Source organism: Labeo rohita, chromosome 2, assembly GCF_022985175.1.
Source record: "Labeo rohita strain BAU-BD-2019 chromosome 2, IGBB_LRoh.1.0, whole genome shotgun sequence".
Taxonomy (NCBI): domain Eukaryota; kingdom Metazoa; phylum Chordata; class Actinopteri; order Cypriniformes; family Cyprinidae; genus Labeo; species Labeo rohita.
The window spans coordinates 26,972,324-26,992,818 of NC_066870.1; the positions used below are offsets into that span (position 1 = coordinate 26,972,324).

Consider the following 20,495-nt stretch of genomic DNA (forward strand, 5'->3'; position numbering starts at 1 on the left):
ACTATCCAAAATCCTTAACTCATGAAATACTTCTGTGAAGCTGACATTTCTGGTGGTGTATTATAATATACACCATGTAAAGAATTAAAAACTTTTACAAGTATTTTATAATTATTATGCATGGACTTTTAAGACATGGGATTTAGTTTTAGTTTGTTTGAAAAGGTTTATGTATTATTTTAAATCATGTAGAAAATGTAAGAAATTTGGTTTGTCTGGATAGTGTTTTTTTTTTTTTTAATCAAATAGATCATTTCATAATATTATGTTTTATATTCCAAAATGTAATTCTGAAAACATACAGCTTTGAATTTATATACATGATGTATGTTTATATATATATATATATATATATATAAGGTTCGTGCACACGTCATGCACCAACTGCCCAATCACCGCGAAATCATTTACATAAACACCACCCTGAACGTTCGGTCGAGATAAATGTACAATATTTTAGCTAATAAACAAACATATATTTGGGAAACGAAGCTGACCTGAAATGTTTTACAAGTTTATGTTTTACAATTCTTTTACTTCCAGTCGTCTAAACGACTTACCGTCATTGTAAAGTGTAGTACAGTGGCGAGGCTATATAAGGAGGCACAGACTACGTCACAGCCCGGAGCGGAAGGAAGCTTACTGTAGAGGTCACATGCTGAGTGCTCGTCACTCGTCCAATCACCTCGGGGAAGGTCTGAGACAAGAGCCAATCGCTGTCCTCACAGGACATCGTCTGAATAGACGAGCGAGTGCACAGGAAACATGGGTCACAGCGCGGTGTTCTCGCACAAGACGTTGATACTTGCACGGTTTCAGCAAATCAGCTGATGCGATCCCCGCAGACTTGGAAACACTCGCGGCTGGCGAATGAGTGCGATGTGTAAGCTAGTACAAGATACTAGAACCCAATTCAGACTACTCTCCCTCCGCTCTTTTGCTGATTTCTTTTTTTAATGAAAATAATGTAGGACGATTCCAAGGATTGCTAATATATGAAAATATACAACAATTTTACTCAAATACTTTGGGGACGTTGACATGTTGTGTAACATTGTACACACCATGTAAAACTATTTTTAAAATGATTTTTAAATAATTATTATACATTACACTATTGAGAAAAGTCTTTTAAAATAAAAACTAGGAAAAAAATTTTAATATACAGCTTTCCTCATTTGTTTTAATTAAATGCCACAAGAACATAGTCACATTATTTACAATGCACAGTGCTTTTTTTGTTTTTAGTCTGTTCCAAAATGTTAATATATTATTTTAAATGCAAGAAATCAGAAAGATGTATTGCCAAGTATGTTCACACACACAAGGTGTTTGTCTTGGTGAAAGAAAAAAGAAAAAACTTCCAGTGCACAGAGGCAGGAAGGTTAATAAAAAGTCATTTAATAATAAAAAAGTAAAAATTTAGAAATATTTTTACTATTTAAAATAACTGCTTTCTATTTGAATACATTTTAAAATGTAATCTGTTTATGTGATTTCAAACCTGAGACTCCAGTCACATAAAACTTAAAAAAATCATTCTCATATTCTTATTATAAACAGTTATTATTATTATTATTATTATTATTATTATTATTATGTTGAAAACAGCTGGGTAGATTTTTTCAGGTTTCTTTGACAGTGTATAATGTTACAAAAGCTTTTTATTTTAGAGAAATACTAATATTTTGATCATCAAAGAATCCTGAAAAAAACATAAATAAATAACTGATAATAATAATAAATAACTGATAATAATAATAATAATAATAAATGTTTCTTGAGCAGCAAATCAGCACATTAGAATGATTTATGAAGGATCATGTGACACTAAAGACTGGAGTAATGATACTGAAAATTTAGCTTTGATCACAGGAATAAATTATATTTTAAAATATATTCAAATAGAAAACAGTTATTTTAAATAGTAGAAATATTTCAATTTTTTTTACTCTTTTTGCTGTACTTTGGATCAAATAAATGCAGGCTTGGCAAGACTTCTTTACAAAACGTAAAAAATCGTACTTTTCAAAAAATGTAACTGCTAGTGTATATACAGTATATAAACAAAATAGATCAGTTCGTATGTAGAAGTTTGCTGTAAACAGAATTACCAGGGAATGGAATAAGAAATAGGGTATTTTATTGCACAGTGTGGAGAACCTGGGGCATTTAACTGGACATGACATTGTTTGTGGAAAGCAAATGGTGCTCTGTAGTCTGTAGCACCAATCAGATAGCAAAAGTGCAGATGACAGACTGGTATTGTCTTGGTATTACAACTGGTATAATGTAATACATTTCAAAACGTAATTCTAAAAATATAAATCTTCCCTTATGCATTTATGCTACCTGATGTATGTAGCCTAAATAGTTACGTCATTAACACGTCATGCGTCAACTACCCAATCACTGCGATCTCCAAACAGTTACAAACACTGGCTTAAATGTTCTTCCGAGTTATATTAACTAACAAACGAAAAATTATCTGGGAAAACAAGATTACCTTAAACGGTTTATTAATTGCGTTTTATAACTGTTTTACTTTCCGCCGCCTAAATGACTCACCGTCAATGTAAAGTGTTGTAGAGTCGCGAGGCTATATAGAGAGGCATAATCGGCGTCGCTACTCGAAGCGGAAGGAAGCTTACTGTAGAGGTTACATACTGAGTGCTCATCACTCAACCAATCACCTCGGGGAAGGTCTGAGACAAGAGCCAATCGCTGTCCTCACAGGACATCGTCTGAATAGACGAGCAAGTGCACAGAAACATGGGTCACAGCGCGGTGTTCTCGCACAAGACGTTGATACTTGCACGGTTTCAGCAAATCAGCTGATGCGATCCCCGCAGACTTGGAAACACTCGCGGCTGGCGAATGAGTGCGATGTGTAAGCTAGTACAAGATACTAGAACCCAATTCAGACTACTCTCCCTCCGCTCTTTTGCTGGCGGAATTTAATGTTTTAGTTTAGGTCAGAATGTGATAAGAATGTTTCAGTTTAGATTTCACCTATCTGACAACATTTTAATGAATGTTGAAATGAACATAAATTAAGAATAATAAATGCTTTAGAAATTGTTTTTATTGTTAGTTCATGTTAACTAATGCATTTAACTTACGTTAACAAATGGAACATTATTGCAAAGTGCTACCAAAAATAATATAATGTCTGTCCTATTTAAAACTATAGAATGTTTTCACGATGCTGAACTGAACTGATTTTTATCAGCATATTTTGCTGATCATTTCTGCTAAAAATGGTCAATTATTGTCATGTTTTGGGCTGTACTAATCGGTCGGACTGGGAAAAAAAACATTTGGAGTACTATAGACTACCAAAAGGAGAAAAATGGAAAAAACCTGTCTGAGGAACAAAAGGCGTTTGTGGTTGGCCATACTGAACCAGGATTTCCAGGGCAAGAATCCTGACAACATTTGTGTTTGTTCTTATCATTTCCAGTCAGATAGGTGAACTATTATGCTAATATCTTAATTCATAATAATAATATCCTAATTAAATAATACTCTATATGATTTAGCAGCTTCCACATGTTTTTCCCATGGTATAGACAGCATAAATTAGCAGAACAATGTATTCAGTAATACATTAACCATTCAATCCGTGCTTGTTGTTCACCAATATGGCCACGCATCCGGGTAGCTGACCAAATCAGAAGTGCAAACACTCTATATTAACCTTTAACAGATTTGGATTTTGGGCTTTGATATTGGTGAATGAAAAGCATTGGGTTCAGTGAAAAAAACAAAACACAATCAGGTTGCACAGATGAACTATTGTATTGGAAATAAACAAACAACATCCAACTGTTATCTACAAACACTGCATAAACAGATTATCGTAGTAAGTCTCATTGCGTCTCGTCATTTTTAGTGTCATCGTCTTCTGCATGAAACATTGGCAGCAGATCTCCCCAGTCACTACTACGAGCACATCTGTACATGTCCCTGTTAAAAGAGAAAATGAAAATTATTGTTAAAGGGAACCATTCATTGTCATTCACTTAGTGAAAATGCATGTAGAGATCTGTTAAATTAAAGGATTACATACTTTCCATGAAGACGGGTCGTTACAGCAAGCTGTTTGAGTTCTCCATTGGCACAACACAGCTGACACTGAACATGTCTTGGGCGGCGACGGACTTGTGTGACCAGTCTGGCCATATCCCAGTGCTTAGTCTTCTGAGCCTTCTCCTCATCGGACCTGGATATAATCAAGTAACTGAACTTCTCCTGCTGCCTTTCTTGCCTCTGTAATGATTGATTCACGGAGTAACAGTAATTGAATTATTCATGACGAATGTCACAATTCGAAAGCCATCTTGTTATGAACTTACACTAGACAAGGGCAGAGAATAGTAGAACTGGGAGAAGTTACAAGGCACTACAGGTTGCTTGATCAACTTGGGACAATGCAGCTCATGAGTGCACTGTCCAAAATAAAACAGAGCAGAAGATTATGTCAGTAAAAGGCATGAAAAAAGAATGTATCAGGTTAATAGAATAAATAAAAAGTTATTTTTTTAACGCACAGGGGCAAATACAGATGGTCTCCTGAAGTCATGTTTTATCTCCTCTTCTCTCTATAGACATAGAGTAAATGTTTGTGAGAAATTGTTCTACCACTTTAAACTAAAACTCATGTTAGCAATATTTGAGCAAAAAATCTCAAATCAAACCTTCAGTATAATGTCTCTGGCCTCCATAAGTATTTGATGGCCATCCTTGGTTCCATTCTCCACCAATACCTTTAAGAAATACCAAGAACTACATTAGGAAACTATTATAGCCACTGACTTGCAATGCATAGTATTTTTTCCACACTATGGAAGTCAATGGCTATCAGCAACTGTTTGGTTACCAACATTCTTCATTATATTTCTATATACAGGTTTGAAACAGCTTGAAGATTAAGTAAACAATGACAAAATGTATCCCTTTTACAGTAACAACACAGCAAAATGTTGTATATAAAAAACTTGGATCTATCTAAACTAAGAAATTAGTTTAATCATTATTACACAAAATATCATCACTCACAAGATAGGAGTTGGTTTTTCTCCAAAGTGTGAAAATAACATTCATCCGCTGATCCAAAGTGGCCAGTTCTGACAATGAGTAAGCAGCTATCACAAGATCAAACTGCACCTGCAGAAAAAAAAAAACCCTTTTGTTTTATTCAGATGTGTAAAAGCAGTGTATAATTTGGTAAATTAAAATAATTAAGCATGGCAGCTGAAGATACCTTCGGAGAAACAGGGAGGAACTGGCGGAAATATACTTGTTTGATCTCTGGATTACCCACCTCACTGCCTTCTGTTTGGTACAAATGAACATTTCTGTCTGTAGATCTGTTTATATAACTCTGTTCACAAAAGTCCAACTGAATGTTCTTACCTCTAAGAAGCTGTTCTGCCAAGGTGTTCATGTCTCCAGAGCTGTCTACACAAACATACTCCTTCAGAGAGTCTCCCCAGAGTGTGTGAGATGCCCTAAGTCAAAGAATTGAATATAGTATAAATTCACTAATCTTTCAGGCATCTTTCAAAGCAAATTAATTAATACTCTGTTGAAAAACAGCATATGCTGGTTAGGTATGTTTTGAAGCATGACAGAGCTGGTTTAAGCTGGTCCTTAGTTGGTCATGAGCTGGTCCTGAGCAGGAGTTAGTTGCTTAGGACCATTTTAGGAGCACCTGACCAGCTTATAACCAGCTCATGACCAACTAAATACCATCTTAAGCCAACTCAAATTGGCTGCCATGCTTCAAACCTGCATATGCATTTTTTTAAATGGTACCACTAAATGCAATCAGTTTCTTAATATTTATAACCTTTTGTGTTTGTTTCACTTCATAATATTACACATATTCATATCTAAGTCATACTTACCAAGTACATGTTCCAAGTCCTGATCCAAAGTCCAGGAGAGAATATGGTACAAACAAAGGATCTCTCTTCTTTATCTATGAAATATATCAAAAAGATTGTTTATGTTTTTGAACAAATGCAAAGAGAAACAATTGATAATGTGTATTAAATACCTCATTTAATGCTCTGAGGACAGCAGCATATCCACCCGCTAGCCTAGCAGCCATATACACCAGCCCAAGATCTTCATCGTACCTTGAAACATGCCAAAATAGTAGAGAAATCATTATTATCTAGTAATGCACAAAACCTCATGAAAAATGTATTAAAGGAAAAGTCCACTTCCAGAACAAAAAATTACAGATAAGTTACTCACCCCCTTGTCATCCAAGATGTTCATGCCTTTCTTTCTTCATATGATAAGAAATTATGTTCCTTGAGGAAAACATTCCAAAATTTTACTTCAGTGGTGCCCCAAGTTTGAATTTCCAAAATGCAGTTTCTAATGGCTCTAAATGATCCCGACCGAGGAAGAAGAGTCTTATGTTGCCAAACGATTGCTCATTTTCGAAACAAAATGACAATTTATATATTTTTTAACTTCAAACGCTCGTCTGCATGAACTCAGTTTTTCTGATTCAATATGGTCAATACAGTTGGGGTATGTCGAAAAAACTTTTGACGCTGAAGAAGAAAACGAGATGGGAGTTTTTCAACATATCCTAACTGTATTGACCCGGATTACACAGACTACACATCGCAGAGACGAGACAAGACAAGCGTTTGAGGTTAAAAAGTAAATAAATTGTCAATTTGTTTTAACAATGACCGATCATTTTGCTAGATAAGACCCTTCTTCCTCAGCTGGGATCGTTTAGATTCATTTGAAGCTGCATTTAAACTGCATTTTGGAATTCTAACTTGGGAGCACCATTGAAGTCCACCATATGGACAAAAATTCAGGAATGTTTTCCTCAAGAACCATGATTTCTTATCGAATGAAGAAAGAAAGACATGAACATCTTGAATGACAAGGGGGTAAGTAAATTATCTGTAAATTTTTGTTCTGGAAGTGGACTTCTCCTTTGAATTGTCTTAAATGCATTTGTACCTTAGGGGAGTTCTGTGGTATGTTGTTCTTCTCAGTTCAGATAATACTCTCTTTCTTATTTGAGCCTCTATTTTGTGGTCAATGTCATCTAAAGGAAACATTTTATTTTCAGTTAAATTTTCAGTCTTTAGTGGACAGGTCTCTTACTGAGCTTCTCTCCTCCATCTTTAACTCACCTCTATGGATATCCCTCTCTTGCTCCAAAAATTTCTTCTCAAGAAGAATGGCTTTCTCCCTGAGTTGAGAGGCTTCTATTGCCCGCTTCCTGCTCCATAGGAAGTTGGACAACTTATGTGCCCTTTCAGTCAGACTTTTTACCTCTGCCCCTGCATATCAAATAAAGGCATATAACAAGCATTTGCACACTGTACCACTCAGAACACGGAGCAATTTGAATGCTTGAAACACTACAAATTTACACTGGTGGATCATTAATGTTTACTCACTTTTTAAGACAGATTGTGCTGCTACCTGCAGTGGCTCCGGCAGCTGCACTGTTTTGAGGTTTGTCACACCTGGGTGCTTTCTGTGAGGAGCACCTTTCAAGAAGTCCGCCTGTTCCACAAGTGCTGCAGAACTCAAACACTTTAAAAAAACAGTAAGACAGAATGTAAATTTCACATTTACTCAAGGCAACATACAAACATCTTTTGCAAATCAGTTTTAGTCCCACAGTGTGACATACAGTACTGTGCAAAAGTTTTAGGATGCTAGTATTTTCACCAGCTTAAAAAAACGTTACAAGTCAGTTATTTCTATGTTTTGCTGTAAGGTGTCAGTAGGAATTATTAGTTTACATTTCCAAACATTCATTTTGCCATTAATTTGAATAATCCAGTGAGATTTTTGTTTGCACAAGGAGTCTATCAACAGCCAGTGCTCCACACAGAGATCTGATCTCATCATCATTCAGTCTGTCTGGAATGACATGAAGAAACAAATCAAACTGAAACAGACTAAATCCAGAAGAACTGTGGCAACATCTCCAAGATGCTTCAAGAGACTTCAAGTCACTTCTTTGGAATAAGGCTGACCGATAACTCTCTGCTGAACTAAAGGGATGCCTCCCATTCAGTGCATTTATTAACCGCCTTATCCGTTTGGATTAAATCCACATCTAACCCCATCCCAAAAACCTAGCTACAGAAAGTACAGGTCTCTGCAGGAAAATAATGGGAGTTACCAGATTGTTGGGTGAGGTGAAATGAAATGAAGTTTTCGACCATGTTGCCTGATTGGCTCATGTCACAGTGACGGTTATGTTTAGAGGTGGGTTCAAGTAAGGAGGATAATTTTCATTGCATGATTTAGAAAAACCCACTAGTTTGAAAACACCTACTTTTTCTTTGCAGAGACCTCATTCTCAGTCGCACTCCGTGAGAGCAAATCACATAAAACAGTTGTATAATTCCCACAGATTAGGAAACACCCTTAAAGGAATATTTCACCCAAAAATTTAAATTCTTTCATTAATTGTTGTTTCAAACCGATAAGACCTTTGTTTTCTTCAGAGCACAAATTAAGATATTTTTGATGAAATCTGAGAGCTTTCTGATGCTGCATAGATAGCAATGCAACTGAAACGTTCAAGGCCCAGAAAGGTAGTAAGAACATCGATAAAATAGTCCATGTGACATCAGTGGTTCAACCTTAATTTTATGAAGCTACAAGAATACTTTTTGTGCACAAAGAAAACAAAAATAGTGATTTAGAGAAGAGGAATTTCTGAATGTATCCCTTATTTTTGTTTTCTTTGCGCACAAAAAGTATACTCGTAGCTTCATAAAATAACAGTTGAACCACTGATGTCACTTGACTGTTTTCCTGATGTCCTTGCTGTATATGCAGTGTCAGAACGTTCTCGAATTTCATCAAAAACATCTTAATTTGTGTTCCGAAGATAAACAAAGGTCTCACGGGTTTGAAACGGCATGTGGTGGGTGAGTAATTAATGACAGAATTTTAAGTTTTGGGTGAACGAACCACTAACTCTTTACGGGGGCAGCCGTGGCCTAATGGCTAGGGAGTCGGCTAATCGAAAGGTTGTGGGTTAGAGTCCCAGATCCAGCAGGGATTGAAGATGGAGGGAGTGATCCCCCAACTGCTCCCCGGGCGCCAAAGCAACAGCAATATGGCTGCCCACTGCTCCGGGTGTGTGTGCGTGTTTGTTCACTACTCAGTACTGTGTGTGCACTTGGATGGGTTAAATGCAGAGCACAAATTCCGAGTATGGGTCACTATACTTGGCCTCACGTCAGGTCCTTTCCTTTCCTTTTCTCTTTAATTGATTGTTCTACGCCCCCTAGTGTACTGCAGAGACCTACACTTGAAATGCTGCAGTGCTGCAGACTCTATAAAATATTTTTTTATTATTTCACATTTAGAGATATTTAAATGTATAAGTGTTAGAGACTATCCAAATATAAAATTGATGAATTACACAATAATCACTATAAAAGTATTGGGGGAAAAACACAAGTTTAGCCAATCACTGCGCAGCAAATAACATTCTGAATCTTTTATTTTTTACTGTATTTAACTCGTTTAAACAACATATTTCGTCAATAAATACCTTTTCCCAAGGAATACTTTTAATCGACCGAAGAAGGATTTGTTAAAAAAAAAAAAAAGATTAACAAATGTAACTAACTATATCCCTCACCGTCGTCCAAACGAATAGCTTGGCTTCAGCGGTATATACAGTACTTCACTTCAACAATAACATCGCAGCGGCAGGAAGCTTACTGTAGAGGTCACAAACAGGGTGTTAATCACTCATCCAATCACCTCGGGGAAGGTCTGAGACAAGAGCCAATCGCTGTCCTCACAGGACATCGTCTGAATAGACGAGCGAGTGCACAGAAACATGGGTCACAGCGCGGTGTTCTCGCACAAGACGTTGATACTTGCACAGTTTCAGCAGATCAACCGATGCGATCCCGCTGACTTGGAAACACTCGCGGCTGGCGAATGAGTTCAATGTGTAAGCTAGTACAAGATACTAGAACCCAATTCAGACTACTCTCCCTCCGCTGTTTTTTAGTCCTAAGAATTCTGTATATAAGATACATGACAGATATACTCACCCGCTGCGCTTCTTTTAAACATAAAGCCGCGTGGCATCTTGAACATTTAACATTTAATGTTATTCGGCTGCGTAGTAAATACATGTTTATTCACGATGATCAAATCTAACAACAAATATTAGATAATTAAATAGCACAGAATACAGTCTCTATGTATGCATGTGTCAGTTCGCATGCTCATGTGGTCGTCGGGAATACGACTTCAAAATAAATCCGTCTGGAAACAAGCTCAACGTTCAATTCGTTCCTAGACAAACGGTCCGTGCTAATATACTTTTCGCGCCATTCAACACACCGAAGCAGTGAGCATTAATCTTAGGTAGGTGCTGATATCCGTTTAAATGTTGTGCTTATTTACATTTTAGTAAGGTAAAGTGTGACTTTAACGTGTATTATGTTGTAACATTTCTGTAGAATTGTTTTGTACGTAATATCCATAGTTACGGGATGATGAGGAAGTAGAAAGAAACTTGAATGATATGAGTCACATCGCCACGTTTCTGAATAACGTTTATGTAATAATTGCGTAATACGTAAACCATGGCTAAGGGAAAGGTTTCCTCTCATTTTAGCTGTTCTGTGGAAAGCATGCGACGAACAAGGAGTTGCCGGGGCAAGTCTGTGGCAGATTCGGCCAGTGACGCTTCAGAGACGAAGACAAGTATGATTTCACTTTTAGTGAACATGCCCAACCAACTCAAAGTGTTATAAACAGCATTCAAAGCATGTTAATCAAAAACTGAATCTGACAAATAATGCACATTCACAGTAATTACATTTCCAAGTAAATATGTGTAAATCTATAGCCACACCTATTTGATAGTGTTTAATCTCTAAACCACTTAAACTGTATAGGTGTGACACTGTTTTAGATATTCACGTTTCACATAGTGATTATCTTAATATTTTGTTCTTTTCAGTTTGGCTGTGGAAGGGAGATGAGGGTGAGTGGGAACCGTATCCTTCAGATGTCTGTGTCCAGCTGGATACAGCAAAGCAGGCCGGTGAAAAGTCAGTGTCACTGGCCCTTGGACCTGGTTATGAAGTGGATCTTGTAAAAATGACTCAGACTAATACTGTCACCAAGTATAAGCGAAAAATACGCCTTCAGAAAGTGAAGTCGGGTATGTACCCATGTCTGATGTTCGGAATGAGTATCTGTCACAGAAATCTCATAGATGTTTTTTTTTGTGTTGCAGAGGATCTGAATGACGAGAAGGCTCTGAATGGGAAAAATGAAGCTACGGGTGTCGTTCAGATTAAAGAAGAGAAAGAGGAGGAAGATGAGCAACCGGTTTCCAAGAAGAGACGCAATGAAGGGAGGAGTCAGAAAGCGAATAAAGCCAAGCCTGTTGTAAAAGAGGAAAGCGAAGGTTCTTCGACTTTTCTTTTTGTCTGATGTTACCAGTCCAGAAGTTTTCAACCCTTCTTCAATCGCCTGTCAGATTGAGATCATTTTCCACAACCCGTTTAATTCCCATTGTCCTCTCCTACAATATTTTTTATTCAAAAATGCATCACATTATGTTACATACAGTTGAAGTCAAAAGTTTACATACACCTTGCAGAACAGTTAAACTGCCTGCTGTTCTTCAGAAAAATCCCTCAAGTCGTGCAGATTTGATTTTTGCAGCATTTTTGTGTATCTGAAGCCTTTCCAACATGATATTGAGATTCATCTTTTCACACTGAGGACAACTGAGGGACTCATATGCAACTACTCCAGAAGGTTCAAATGCTTCAGAAGGAAACACAATGCATTAACAGCTGAAGGGTGAAAACTTTTTTTTTTGAACTTGAAGATAAGGGTAAAGGTAACTTATTTTGTTTTGTGCGGAACATGTAAGTATCTTCTGTACCTTCTGAAGGCCAGTATTAAAAGAAAAATCATCTTTAGGCAAAATAAGAAAAATGTACACATCCTCATTCTGTTCAAAAGTTTACACCCCTGGTTATTAATGCATTGTGTTTCCTTCTAAAGCATCAGTGAGTGTTTGTAATAGTTGCATATGAGTCCCTCAGTACGAAAAGGTAAATCTCAAAATCATACAGTCGTTGTTAGAAAGGGTTCAAATACACAACATGCTGAAAAACCAAAGAATTTGTGGGACCTGAAAGATTTTTCTGAAGAACAACGGGCAGTTTAACTGTATGTAAACATCTTTTATGTGAAATATCTTGTTCAGGTCAGTACTAAATAAAAAAAATAACATGCATTTTGTATGATCCCTCTTATTTTGGTAAAATAATGAACATTTTGCAGATTCTGCAAGGAGTATGAATGTGTATACTTTTGACTTTAACTGTACATTTCAGGTTGACTTTAACTATTGTTGTTTTCCCCCCTCATGTTTTCTAGAAGAGGTTGTGAAGACAGTGGTTATGAAAGGAAAAGCCCCAGTTGATTCAGAATGCAAGGCAAAAATTGGAAAGGTAAATGCATTTTAGAGTCATGGGAAGTAAAATTACTGTACAATATTTGACTGTTGTGTAATCACCTTTAAAAACTATTAAAACTTCCCTTTTTATTTAAATATAGACTTTGTTTACTTCCGTGCATTTTTCTCATTAGATTTCTTTTCTTTGGTTATTCACAGGCTCACGTCTACAGCGAGGGGGCCGATGTATATGATGTTATGCTGAATCAGGTGAATATTGAAGATGTTTTGGGTCGATAAGATTTTCCTTGCCTCTTATTCTTAACAAGGTTGCGTTTATATGATCAAAAATAAAAACAAGCAATATTGTGAAATAATAATATTATAATATAAAATAACAAAAGGTTAGTTCTCAGTGTTTAGTACTTTTTTTTAATCATAGAGAAAAAAAGACTTTTATTTTTTTTAAAGGCCATTTATTTACAAAAGATTTCTATTTCAAATAAATCCCGTTCAGCTGAACTTTCTATTCAAAAATGTATCACAGTTTTCACAAAAATATTAAGCAACTGTTTTTAACATTGCTTCTTATAAGAAATGTTTTCGGCATATTAGAATGATTTCTAAAGGATCATATGACAGAGTCTAGAGTGATGGCTGCTGAAAAATTAGTTTACATTTTGAAATATATCAACACAGTTTAACAGTATGTGTATACGAAAAAATAATGTGCAGTATATGACATTGTGTAATATATTTTTCTTTGGCTTTTAACTGTTACAGACTAATCTTCAGTTCAACAACAATAAATATTACCTGATTCAGCTTCTTCAGGATGACAGTGGAAAAGCCTACAGCGTTTGGATGAGGTGGGGACGAGGTATGTGCCGAAACACCTCAGACACTCTTTACCAGGCTGAGCTTTATTATCATGACTCTTTATCATCCATATTCTTTTTTTTCCCTCTCTCTCTTCAGTGGGTAAAGTAGGACAGAACAGCTTGGTTAACTGTGGGGGAAATCTTGCTCAGGCCAAAGACACCTTTAAAAAGAAGTAAGGTTTTAAAATTTTTTTAAACTTAACCAATGTTGTTTATTTGTATACGGTATAAGAGGTAGAATTTGCTTATGTGCAGATTCTTTGACAAGACCAAGAATGAGTGGGAGCATCGAGCAAATTTCGAGAAAGTTGCAGGAAAATATGACATGGTATTTGTAGACTACAGCACTGACGACAAGGTAAAAATTAATTTTTGCTCCCCATAGCACATGATCCATTGCTCTGTACTGCATTTATGTTTCATTCCTCATTATAGTCATACAAAGACCTAATTTTTCTCTCAGCAGGAGAAGGATGAGGCTGTGGTATCCTCTCCTCCTCAGATAAAGCCCTGCCAACTGGACAGCAAGGTCCAGTCTCTTCTAGAGCTTATATGTGACCTCAAAGCCATGGAGGAGTGTGTGCTAGAAATGAAGTTTGATATCAAAAAAGCCCCACTCGGTGAGTGTGTGTGCATTTGTGTACCAAACGACAGCGTGGATTGGACGGTTAGTGCACTAATGAATATGTTGGTCTGCTAATTTATGCTGTCTAAACCATGGAAAAATGTGTGAAAGCTTCTAAATCATATAATGAAGGACTTAGTAAGCATGAAAGGGTGAAATATTTTGACAAAGTTAAGGTAAAGGCACAATATGTAAGTTTTCGCCGCTAGGGGTCGCAAAAAATAGCAGAGGTGAAGCACAATGACACAATGACTGAGCATGGAACGTTGGGAGATGCCGTTTTTACAAATCATGCTTATGGATGAGGTAATTTATTAACGTACCTGTACATTTAATAGCAGTATTTTATGTCATCATAATGAATTATCTGCAAAAACATGAAATTTGATTCAATATTAGCCTTTTATTGATGTGTGACTGTTTGTCATAATTTGGCTGGTTAATGATGCGCATTTTTACATGTGTAAAACAGTCGTTCTAAAAGTAAATTTGAACGAACCCACCGTATTTGCAAGTATGGCTAAATGTTTTTGTGCAGCACATACATTACTATAGGTTTGCTCACCAGACTTGATAAAAACTAGGGATGCACCGAATTTTCGGCTGCCGGAAAAAAAAGAAAAACGGCCGAAAAATATGTATATATAATATAGGCCTATATATAGAACTTCTCTGGATTTACAAACCCTTGAGAACTTTGAGATAATGCAAGTACACAACTGCATGAAATATATAACACTGTGCAAGTGGTTTTTGGACATTTTATTACAAAAATCTTACATATTGTGCCTTTAATAGGTCGTAAAAATACGAGTGAGCAGTATTAATTAAGATATTAGCCTAGTATTTCACCTACCTAACTGGAAATAATAAGAACAAACACGAATGTTGTCAAGATTTTTGCTCTGTAAATCCTAGTTCAGTTTGGCCAACCACAAATGTCTTTTGTTCCTCAGTTTTTTTTATACACTCTTCTCCTAGATTTGTTATAAGTTTTGGCAGTCTGTAGTACTGCAAATGTTTTTCCTGGTCTGACTGATTAGCACAGCCCAAAACATGAAAATAATTGACCATTTTCAGCAGAAATAATCAGCAAAATATACAAGTTTCATTCAGTTTAGTTGCATTATTTACGTTCAGTTCCGCGTTGTGAAAACAATCTATTCTTGGTGATGATGAATGTATTCAAGCCAAACAACTTGAACATTTTTATATGACACAGTTGCAAATGAAAACCATTAAATTATTTTATTTTTTGCTAAAGGAAAACTAACAACAGAGCAAATTCGAGCTGGCTACGCCTCTTTGAAGAGGATCGAGGAGTGTTTAAAGAAAAAGAGGAGTAATAAGGAACTCTTGGATGCATGCAACCAATTTTACACTCGCATCCCCCATGACTTTGGGTAAGTCACACTAGTATTCAAAGGTTTGGGGTCAGTAAGTTTTTTTTTTTTTTTATTTATTTTTTTTTTTTCCAGCAAGGATGCATCAAATGACCAAAATTGGCAGTAAAGACTTCATCATTTTAAAAAGTTTTCAAATAAATCCTGTTCTTTTAAAGACTGATGTCTAGAATAATGGCTGCTGAAAATTCAGCTTTTCCATCACAAGAATTAATTACATTTTAAAGTATATTAAAATAAAAAAACGTTTATTTAAATTGTAATAATATTTCAGAATATTGCTGTTTTTATTTTTTTTTTCAAAAACACAAAAAAATCTTGACCCTACTTTTTTTTTTTAAACATTAGTGTGGCTAATATGACCTAATGAGTCTGATTTTACATTCACTATGTATATGTGTATTTATATCTGTTGTTCCTGACTTCTTGATTTTCTTTTAGGTTGCGGACACCCCCCATAATACGCACAGAGGATGAGCTAAAGGAAAAAATTGCTTTGCTTGAGGTGTGACATTATAGTTGCTGCACAATATCGCTGATGTTAAAATTTCACTGCATTCTCATAGATTTCTATGTTTATAGTTATGTTTTCTGTCTTTTAGACCTTAAGTGACATCCAAATAGCAGTGAAAATGGTTCAGTCTAGTGTTCAGAACGATGAGCATCCTTTGGACAGGCAGTATCGCTCTCTACAATGTCAAATGCAGCCGCTGGATTCAAACAGCAATGAATACAAGGTACAGTATAGGACTTAGCTCTTTTATTGCTAAAGTACAAGGTTATGTTAAAGAGATAGTTCACCCAAAAATGAAGATTTTGTCATTAATTACTCACCCTCATGTCGTTCCAAACCAGCAAGACCTCCATTCATAAATTTGATGAAATCCACAAGCTTTCTGATCCTCTATAGACATCAGGGGAACTACCACGGTCAAGGGACAGAAACGTTGTAAGGACGTTGCTAAAATAGTTCATGTGACATCAGTGGTCCAACTGTAATTTTATGAAGCTACTAGAATACATTTTGTGCACAAAGAAAACAAAAATAAAGACTTTATTCAATAGTTCTTCTCTTCCACTTCACTCCGCTCCACTCTGCCATGGTATGCGTCATGGTACTCTAGACAATAGGTTCCCTTGCTGTCTATGGAGGCTCAGAAAGCTTTCGGATTTAATCAAAAAGGTTGTACGGGTTTGGAACGACATGAGAGTGAGTGAGTAATGACAACATTTTCATTTTTGGGTGAACTATCCTTTCAATTGTAGGATTTTGGATGGTGGATGTTAAAAACTTAACTAGTCTTTTCAAATATATAGTTTTAGACACAAACTGTCTGTCTTTATGAAGGTTATAGAGAAATATCTTCAGTCCACTCATGCACCCACCCATGCGGACTACACGATGACCATTCTGGACATCTTTGCTGTGGAGAAAGAGGGAGAGAAGGACAACTTCTGCTCTGAGCTGGAAAACAGGTACCAAACCCCCCTTCTCAATTACAATTTTGTACGCTCTTTGTAAACAGGAACTCCCTGGTCTCGTGTGTCCCAACTGATTTCACTGAATTACAGCAATCTTATTTCAGATAGTACAAGTTTTTGTTGTTGTTGTTGTGTGTGTGGATACTAGAATGCTCCTGTGGCATGGTTCTCGTCTGACGAACTGGGTGGGGATCCTAAGTCAGGGGTTGCGAGTGGCCCCTCCAGAGGCTCCCGTGACCGGGTACATGGTGAGACAAAGAGATAAACTGAATCACACAAATAATATCAATATAAAATGTGTAGTTAATGAATAAGTTTACTTCCAGAATGAAAATTTCCAGATAATTTACCAAGATGTTCATGTCTTTCTGTCTTCAGTCACAAAGGTTTTTGAGCAAAACTTTCCTGGATTTTTCTTCATATAGTGGACTTCAATGGTGGCCAGTAGGTTGAAGCTGCAGTTTTAAAGCAGCTTCAAAGGACTCTACATGATCCCAGCTGAGGAATAAGGGTCTTATCTGCTGAACCGATCTAATTTTCTAAAAAAAAATAAAAATGTATATGATTTTTACCACAAATGCTCATCTTGTCCAGCCTAACCTCACACATTACGTAAGCTTGTGGGAAAGGTCACACATGACTTGGGTAAGTACCAACCCAGTGTTTACAAAGCAAACGTGCAAAGAAAGTCAAACTCCCTTTACACAAAAAAAAAAAAAAAAAAAATTAAACCATGTTGGTGGACGTTTTTTGCCCTTCCCTACCTTTTTGAAGCAACACAAATGAAGAACTAAACACATGTGATCTTTCCAATGTGATTACGTAATGCGTGAAGTCGCGCATCACAGAGCTTGTGCAAGACGAGCCTTTGTGGTTAAAAAGTATATAAATATTCTTTTTTTTTTTGAAAATGACACTGTTTTCCTCAGTTGTGACCATGTAGTGCCATTTGAAGCTGCGCTGAAACTGCAATTTGGACCTTCAAACCATTGGCCATCATGGAAGTCCACTACATGGAGAAAGTTCCTGAAATGTTTTCCTCAAAAACCTTATTTTCTTTGCATCTGAAAAAAAGAAAGACATCTTAAACATGGGGGTGAGGAAATTTTCAGGAAATGTTTATTCTGGAGTGAACTAATCATTTAAATCTTTGCAGATAAGACAGCTGCCACCATTACAACATTCTTTGTGAAAGCAATGGACTACAGAAATTCAAATTAATATAATTTTCTAACTTTCCCTCCCCCTCAAGTATGGTAAGGGGATTTATTTTGCAGACATGTCATCTAAAAGTGCCAATTACTGCTTTGCCAATCAGAAGAACAACCAAGGACTCCTGTTGCTGAGTGAGGTTGGTTTTTTCATCTAAATGATCTGCTTCCACTTCTACAGAGTTGCTTAATATTTTTTGTGAAAACTGTTACTTTTTTTGGGATACTTTAATGAATGAGAAGTTGGATACATAGAAAATGACAGCGTTTTTGTAGGCCATGTATTTGAGTAAAAACTGCTAGTTTGAAAAACAGTGATTTTAACACTTATTTTTAAAGATAAAAAGGTTAAAAGATACTAGTTAAATGAAAAGTAATTTCAAAGATCAATATTTTGTTCACAGGTTGCCCTTGGGAATAGTAATGAACTTCTGGATGCAGATTACAATGCTGATCAACTGCCTTCTGGGAAACATAGCACAAAAGGCCTGGGGCAGACTGCGCCCGACCCAAACAACTATGTTGCATTGTGAGTTTGCGTTTCGATTTTCTTTTTAATGTTTTACATGACTGAGTCATAAGTGCTGTTCTGAAGAATTTTTTCTCATTCTCTCTCAGGGATGGTGTGACTGTACCCATGGGGCCCTCTGTGAAAACTGGGGTGGGGCAGAAGGGAGGTTACACCCTTCTTTATAATGAGTATATTGTTTATAACCCTGCTCAGATACGGATGAAGTACCTTCTCCGAGTTCAGTTTAACTTCTCTTCGCTGTGGTGAGACAGAGGGGATTTTTACAGTTCTTTTAGAACAGTTTTACAGTCTGAGGTGATGGACCTACTATAATACTATAGTTATACACTATGTAGCTTATGTGTTTATATAGAGACTCAAGTATATTGTTCTGGAAATGTCTGTTGTAAATTTAATAGCTGTTTGAAGTTGGAGTTATTTCTGCTAACAAGTGGAATATTGCAACTGTTAATAAAATAAAATAAAATAAAATATATTTTCTACTGATATAGTGTCATATATAATTTTGTTTACGTTTTTTGTTCACATTTGTGAAATACAAACAGAATTTATTAATTTGGTAGAATGTATAGTAGTAGCTGTACATCAAAATAAATACAAGGGAGAATGAGTATAACTTCAAGTTTAATTTGCATATGAATGGTTTTATGCACAATTTACACAGAATTGTGTTGTGGTGTATGAATGAGGTCATGACATGGATTTTTTAAAATTATTGTAATATGTTCCTTGAGGTTTACTTATAATGTTAATTAAGTTTTTTGCACAGAAAAGTGAAAAAATTATTTTCAACTCTCATTCTGACCCTCTGTCTAAAACAACCTGTTTTAAGGGGCGGGTCCTTTAAGGCTTGTTAGTAATCGGCCACTGTTATGATTGGTTAACGTCAATGCATAGGAAACAGTGTGCCACGTCCCCTCACTATTGCATAAGAGTGTTTTGAAATCATAAACAAACAATTTACTTACCGTTAGTGATGCAGCTGCATTCAGATCTAGTACCGCTTCATCTTTTCTTCATCTTCTCAAATGTTTCTTTGTGAACTCTCCCTGACACTTGTTTCCAAAACAAAATACTCAGAACACTCCTCAGACACGATTCGGGATGCCATTAAATGGGATCATTCTAATATCTGTAGAAAGATGTGAACGAGCTGTTAAAACCAAATGCTAATGTTAAAGCGAACGTTCTTGCACTCCATTTGTCCTATTGACGACAGACTCAAGCGTGAGGACTGTCTGAAAGCGAATGCTCATCTGTATCCAGTGTAGACAAGACGATTGTAATTTCTATTTATTTTTGACGCAATGCAACACTCGCATTCAGTGTAAACAGGTGTCAGCCGTTGAGCGACTGAACACAAGTGAGCGGGGCCTATTGGGAGAAGACCAGTGTTGCCAAGTCCACGTTTTTCCCGTGTAATTAAGCTGCTTTATCACTGTTGTGGCGGTGGCTTTTTTATGTCCAAGGGTTAAAGCGACCCCAATCGTGTGATATTTATCTTCTGGAATGCAAACTTCATCAGGGGAACCCCACCAAAAATGTGCATTTTACTGTGTGGAATGCAGTTTTTAATAGGGGACCCTCCTCAAAACTCAACTGGGCTAGATTCGGACTAGTTTTGAGCAGTTTGGGCAGGTTTTGTTGTGAAAACCTGACAACCCTGAAGAAGACCATTCATTGATGTCTTGTTCTGGAGGCAGTGTTTATGCAAACAGCTGCGTCCGGGTGACATCACCTAGCACCTGTTTTCTGTGTTACATAAATGCTTTTTCACTGACAATGTGGACATTTGACGTTATGAAACTTGCAAGATGTATGCATTCAAAGATCTCTTCTATGTTACGATCAAGGGAAATTTGGTTTCTCATGTCATGACCCTTTTAAGGTGAACA

The 20,495-nt window shown here is 36.4% G+C and overlaps 2 protein-coding genes across 4 annotated transcripts; one reads left to right on the forward strand and one right to left on the reverse strand.

Moving 5' to 3' along the window:
* Positions 1-3,791: 3,791 nt before the first annotated feature.
* mettl17 (methyltransferase like 17) lies at positions 3,792-10,301 on the reverse strand. Its single transcript, XM_051093899.1, has 14 exons — positions 10,089-10,301; positions 7,449-7,587; positions 7,179-7,328; positions 7,003-7,090; positions 6,065-6,146; positions 5,913-5,986; positions 5,419-5,513; positions 5,267-5,337; positions 5,062-5,169; positions 4,701-4,769; positions 4,554-4,604; positions 4,359-4,451; positions 4,073-4,272; positions 3,792-3,969 (listed from the first exon to the last, which is right to left on the reverse strand). The coding sequence occupies exons 1-14, from the start codon at positions 10,170-10,172 to the stop codon at positions 3,873-3,875; spliced, it is 1,401 nt and encodes a 466-aa protein (XP_050949856.1). The 5' UTR covers positions 10,173-10,301; the 3' UTR covers positions 3,792-3,872.
* parp2 (poly (ADP-ribose) polymerase 2) lies at positions 10,286-19,077 on the forward strand. Of its 3 annotated transcripts, none has more exons than XM_051093872.1 (18): positions 10,286-10,407; positions 10,661-10,749; positions 11,009-11,212; positions 11,288-11,461; positions 12,448-12,521; positions 12,686-12,736; positions 13,250-13,346; positions 13,445-13,520; positions 13,603-13,705; positions 13,811-13,967; positions 15,237-15,375; positions 15,817-15,880; positions 15,978-16,112; positions 16,724-16,851; positions 17,006-17,105; positions 18,110-18,208; positions 18,473-18,597; positions 18,687-19,077. In XM_051093872.1, exons 2-18 carry the CDS (start codon positions 10,677-10,679, stop codon positions 18,844-18,846), a joined length of 1,959 nt encoding a protein of 652 aa, XP_050949829.1. In that variant the 5' UTR covers positions 10,286-10,407; positions 10,661-10,676; the 3' UTR covers positions 18,847-19,077. The 3 variants fall into 3 exon arrangements, with proteins under 3 accessions (XP_050949829.1, XP_050949837.1, XP_050949845.1); XM_051093880.1 differs by having other exon boundaries at positions 13,814-13,967; XM_051093888.1 differs by lacking the exons at positions 18,110-18,208; positions 18,473-18,597; positions 18,687-19,077 and adding an exon at positions 17,236-18,095.
* Positions 19,078-20,495: the final 1,418 nt, after the last annotated feature.